The sequence below is a fragment of the Nanorana parkeri genome, unplaced genomic scaffold (assembly GCF_000935625.1).
Source record: "Nanorana parkeri isolate BGI_ZX_2015 unplaced genomic scaffold, ASM93562v1 scaffold884, whole genome shotgun sequence".
NCBI lineage: Eukaryota > Metazoa > Chordata > Amphibia > Anura > Dicroglossidae > Nanorana > Nanorana parkeri.
In genome coordinates, this window is record NW_017307152.1 from 50,243 (window position 1) to 56,242 (window position 6,000).

A 6,000-nucleotide genomic window follows, 5' to 3' on the forward strand; every position below is an offset into this window, starting at 1 on the left:
AACTGTTTGGCCTCAATTCCAATGTCTGAAGAAAACCAGGCACCACTCATCACCTGCGCAATACCATCCCAACAGTGAAGCATGGTGGTGGCAGCATCATGCTGTGAGGTGTTTTTCAGCAGCAGGGACTGGGAGACTGGCCAGGGTTGAGGAAAAGCTGAATGGAGCAAAGTACAAATATATCCTCCATGAAAACCTGTTCCACAGTATTTAGGACCTCAGACTGAGCCGAAGGTTCACCTTCAAACAGGACAACAATCCTAAGCACACAGACAAGACAACACAGGAGTGGCTTAGGGACAATTCTATGAATGTCTTTGAGTGGCCCAGCCAGAGCCCTGACTTGAACCCTATTGAACATCTCTGGAGAGACCTGAAAATGGATGTCCACCGACAGTCCCCATTAACCTGGCTGAGCTTGAGAGGATTTGCAAAGAAGAATGGCAGAAAATCCCCCATTCCAGGTGTGCAAAGCTTCCCACGTCATACCCAAAAAGACTGGAGACTAATTGCTGCCAAAGCTGCTTCAACAAAAGTACTGAGTAAAGGGTCTGAATACTTAAGTACATGTGATATCAGTTTTTTTATTTTTAATACATTCACAGACATTTCTAAAATTTTGTTTTCACTTTGTCATGATGGTAGTGTAGATTAATGAGGGGAAAAAAAGAATGTAAACAAGTGTAGTATAAGGCTGCAACATAACATTGAAAAAAGTGAAGATGGGAGATGAAGAAGCGGGGGATCATTGATGGTGGAACAGGAGGCAGTGAGGAACACATAACGGATCCCCGCTGCCATCCAGTCACTGATTCCTCTCCCAACCTGCCCTGCCATCAATGAACCCCACTGCCTAATCTTCCATCCTGTTCTTCCATCACTGAGCTGCGCTGCTTCCTCTCCCATCCATGTCTTGCCATCACTGCCTCCTGTTCCACCATCAATGATCCTCCCTGCTTCATCTCCCATCCTATGCTGCTGCCTCTACCATCTGCTGTTAATGATCCCACCTGCCTCATCTTCTATCGTGTTCTTCTGTCACCAATCCATGCTGCCTTCCTCACATTTCACCAATCCATGCAGCTTCTTCCCCTATCCTTTTCTGCTGTAAATGATCTCCACTGCCACCTCTCTAATCCTGTTTTGCCAGCCTTGATTCTCGCGGCTTCTTCTTACATTCTACCCTGCCATCACCAATCCCCTCTGTCTCCACTCCTATCCTGTTCTGCCATCACTGATACCCTGATTTGTACGACCTTGAGCATCATCTCACTCTACTACAACCAATCCTTGCTGCATCTTCTCACAATCCGCTGCAACACCAATACTTACTGGTCCCCCATTAACCCCATTCTGTCATCACTAATGGTCCCTCGCCTCTACTTCACTGTCATCCATTTCTTCTGCCTCCACTTAAACCTTCCTCCACGACTTATTCTTACAGCCTAACTTACATTCCATTCTGCCATAAACAATGCCCGCAGCTTCCCCTACACTCTTGTTCTGCAATCATTGACCATGCTTTCTCCTCTCCCATCCTGTTTTGCCATCACTGATCCTCCTGCTGTTATTGATCCTCTCTGCCTCCTCTTTCATCCCATTGTTAATGATCCCCACAGCCTGCTATCACATTATGTTCTGTCGTCAATTATCCCAACTGCCTACTCTTCAATCCTGTTCTGCCATCACTGATAATCCACCCGCTGCCTCCTCTCTAATCCTGGCCTACTAAAACAGATTCTAGCTACTCTTCCTCACACTCCTTTCTTCTATCTTTGGTGATGAAATGTGAGGTAGCAGGGATCCAATCTCTGCTTCATCTTTTCACAATCCACTCCAACAGTACAGGAACGCGCTGCACCTCTTAGATTCCATTCTGTCATCACTCTTTAATTGTGCATGGTCACCAATTTCTTCTGTCTCCCCCTCAACCCCATTCTGCCCTGACTGATTACCACTGCCTTCCTCACAATACAATCTGCCTAAGCTCCAATGCCTCCTCTGACATACTACTCAAATGTCTGATTCACACTGTCTGCTCTCCAATCCTGCTCCATGGTCATTGATTCCTGATCTCACACAGCTTGGACCTTCAACTATCCTGCTCCAACATCCCTGATCTGCCCCCTTTCCTGTCCATCACGGACGTCTACTTGATACTCTCTTACTTTGTACCCAACGTTCGCTGTCTCCCTGCTACGATGCACCACGGTCACTGATCCCTGCTGCCATCTTTCTCTTCTCCCCTCCTGCCCAATCATCGATCTCCATCCTTTACAATTCCAGCCATCTAACTGATGTGCACTACTTCCTCTGCTATCCTTTACATCACCTTCAGTGCTGCTGTGAGAGAGCCTCTGACACTGGTTCCACCAACATCATTTGTATCCCCAGTGCTTAACAATTCTACTCAACTTTGATTATAAGGGGATGGTTGCCAGCAGCCTCTCTACAAATACATTTGTTCATTTATTCACATTTATGGCATGCAAGAGTCCGAATGAGCTTAGTTACCACCTCCCAAATACCTGACTCTGATGGGCAGCACAGTGGCGTAGAGGTTAGCTCTTCTGCCTTGCAGCACGGAGAGTCCCTGGTTCAAATACCTGGTCCCACATACCTGTCTCTACCCAAATTCTATTGCTGATCGGTGTCAACTTCCCACACTCTTTATCACTAGACACCAAACTCAATTCATCACTCTGATCTCTCCTGCTCCTGAAATGGGCATCTTTTAGGCTTCAGCTAAATGTGCAATTGTGATAGGAAGTGGTCAAAGATGTTACGATGACCCTCACATATTTCTGATGGGCAGCACAGTGGAGTAGATGTTAGCTCTTCTGCCTGATCCCTGGTCACTGATCCCCGGTTCAAATCCCGGTCAGGACACATTACTCTGCTTTCATCCCACACTCCAAAGACATCATGGAAGGTTAATTGTCCCCTAAATTGGGCCTGTACACATTTGAGATAAGGAGCTTACAATCTAAGGTCCCTGAGAGCGGGGACTGATGTGTGACTGTGTAAACTGTCAGCACTATATAAATACCAATAATAAATAGGATCCAGTTCATTAATTTAATTATGTGGTCGCATCATTTTCTTCCTTCGGATTGATTATTACCTTGTGAAGCTGTGGAACCTCATCTCTGGCTTTGTGGTATTCCACCACACACTCCATGCAGTAGGAGAGGTCATCGTTGGCACCGACACAATCCTCATTTGGTAACTCTTTGACAGCATAGCTCTTCAGCAGCTCTGCCGTGACAGAACCTCCAGGTGTGCACCAGCGACAGGTGCTCATTGTCCTGTGTGGGTAACAGAAACCAGTCAGTTTCATGTAACATTAACCAAATGAAACCATTGATAACAGGCTTGGCCCCTTTACTGCGTGGTCAACAAGGGGAAAGGCAGAAAGAGGCGGAGAACCTCATCAACGGGGATGCAGGGGAATGCCCCACCTTTCTGATAGGGGTGTTAGCGGCACAGAAAAATAAGCGCCCACACTAGCTAGAACTGGAGAAATTGTCGGCTAGACTTAGGCTTTCACTCTGAACTCCAGGCAAGCAGCTACATACACAGGACTAGAGTTATGCTTTGATTTGGTCATTTATTGATTTGGGGGAAAGCATCCAGTTGTAAAGCAGCAGACAAGACAATAATAACAAGGGGGGGGGGGGGGGGGGGGGGGATCTGCCTGCACGTGGTTTTGCATTTCCATGCAGTACTAAAATACACACAGCACAGCCCTATCTGGCAGATAGGAAGCCCTTGTTTTCTCTACGGCATTGAAGAATTACAGGGCTTGTCCTTCCCCCTACCTTGTGACTGGCAGTGAAATCAGCAGCAGCAGACTGATGAGCTAGTCTATCACTCTGATCTCTCCAACTATCAGCATATCTCAGGAGAACTACAAACACAACTCTCTGGCTTCTTGTGTCTCCCTCCATCTGAGCTCTGCTGTACGGAGACTGCAGGTCCCATCCAGGTGTTTGAGAGAAGCGTCGCACCCGAGAGAGAAGCGTCGCACAGTCGCCCCCGAGAGAGAAGCGTCGCACCGTCAGCCCGAGAGAGAAGCGTCGCACCGTCAGCCCGAGAGAGAAGCGTCGCACCGTCAGCCCGAGAGAGAAGCGTCGCACCGTCAGCCCGAGAGAGAAGCGTCGCACCGTCAGCCCGAGAGAGAAGCGTCGCACCGTCAGCCCGAGAGAGAAGCAGTCGCCCCCGAGAGAGAAGCGTCGCACCGTCGCCCCCGAGAGAGAAGCGTCGCACCGTCGCCCCCGAGAGAGAAGCGTCGCACCGTCGCCCCCGAGAGAGAAGCGTCGCACCGTCGCCCCCGAGAGAGAAGCGTCGCACCGTCGCCCCCGAGAGAGAAGCGTCGCAACGTCGCCCCCAAGAGAGAAGCGTCGTACCGGCACCCCGAGAGAAAAGTGCCGTACCGTCACCCCCAAGAGAGAAGCGTCGTACCGGACACCAAAACCTGGGGCTCCCCATTACACCAATGCCAACCTCCAGCCGGATGCTGATTCTTCAGCTGAAAACGCTGGCTGCTGAGCAACCGCCTGTCATCCTGATCCTTCAGCTTCAACGCTCCTCAAATCCAGACTCAGCATGCCGCAGAGGACACCTGACCATTCCCCTTATGATATTCTGATCCTTCAGCTTCAATGCTTCTCAAATCCAGACTCAGCATGCTGCAGGGGACACTGACCATTCTCCTAAAGACATTCTGATCCTTCAGCTTCAATGCTTCTCAAATCCAGACTCAGCATGCTGCAGGGGACACTGACCATTCTCCTAAAGACATTCTGATCCTTCAGCTTAAATGCTTTTCAAACCGAGACGCCACATGCCGCAGAGGATGCCTGACCATTCCCCTAATGCCATTCTGATCCTTTAGCTTCAGTGCTTCTCAAATCCAGACACCACATGCCGCAGATGCCTGACCGTTCTCCTAATGTCATTCTAAACCTCCAGCTTCAAAGCTTCTCAAACTCAGACTCAGCATGTCACAGATGTCAGACCATTCTCCTAATGAGCAGAAAAAATGAAAGTCCTGCCTGCTGCTGCAATGAGGTGACACTTACAGGAGGAGGGATTGTAACGTGTGAATTCTCCTTGGTGACAGGTTCTCTTGGCAGCCAGGCACGCTTACTGCACATTACGAACTGCACAGTCCTCTCTGACATGTTCTAATGCCTAACAACGTGCACCCCTCACCCTGCCGCTGGCTGCTGTGCCTTTCCCGGGACACTTACACCCTCCTCATGATATTTCCCGGCTCCACGTCAGCCCCTCCCCACAGCTTGGCGCCTTCTGTCCCCCCTTCCTCCTCACCTCAGTGGCGCCCGACTCTCCCCAATGTCAGCCCTCCTCCGCCATTGCCTGTCTCGCACCGCTTGAAGGCCACTTTTCAATCCCCGGCCTGGCGCAGCACCCAATGCCGCTCTTCCACGGCTTCCCTCTACAGACACCACGAAACCCCACCCCCGGAAGTGACGTTTTCGGCGCCGATCTGTTTACTAGCGGAATGTGAAAGTATGTGCATGCCCCGCCCCCTCCGCGTATTACAGCTGCTGCAATGAGAAGTGGAGACCACGCCCACCTAGCTGTCATTCCAACGGAAATACTGCCCCAGGGGACACTGTGATGGTAATTCACCATGAAAGTGACACAAAACTCAGGAGGTAAATCTTATAAATGCATTCAAGTTCCTTAACTATTAACAAAAATGTATCCTACATGTGTATCACTCGGCTGTAGATCCGCAAATCATCTCTGAATTGGTGCCGAGGGTTGCCACCTTCTCTTTTTGTGAAACCCAAACACTCTAGCACTGCGCGCAGCAATTTATTTATTTACTTTTTTTATAATATAGAGACAAGAGTGAGGAGAGACCTCCACGAGAAAGAGCGAGGAGAGACCGCCACGAGAAAGAGCGAGGAGAGACAGCCAGGGGAGAGAGGGAGAAGAGACAGCCAGGAGAGAGAGCGAGGAGAGCCC

The 6,000-nt window shown here is 49.7% G+C and overlaps 1 protein-coding gene across 1 annotated transcript in view; it reads right to left on the minus strand.

Moving 5' to 3' along the window:
• The window catches only part of SETX (senataxin), a 48,564-nt gene extending 43,112 nt beyond the window's left edge, over nt 1-5,452 (minus strand). The window contains exons 1-2 of the mRNA XM_018565751.1: nt 5,335-5,452; nt 3,125-3,308 (exon numbers count right to left, since the gene is read on the minus strand). Coding sequence (XP_018421253.1) covers nt 3,125-3,304 — 180 coding nt within the window. The 5' untranslated portion in view covers nt 3,305-3,308; nt 5,335-5,452. The remainder of the gene's footprint in view (nt 1-3,124; nt 3,309-5,334) is intronic.
• Between the last annotated feature and the right edge of the window lie 548 nt (nt 5,453-6,000).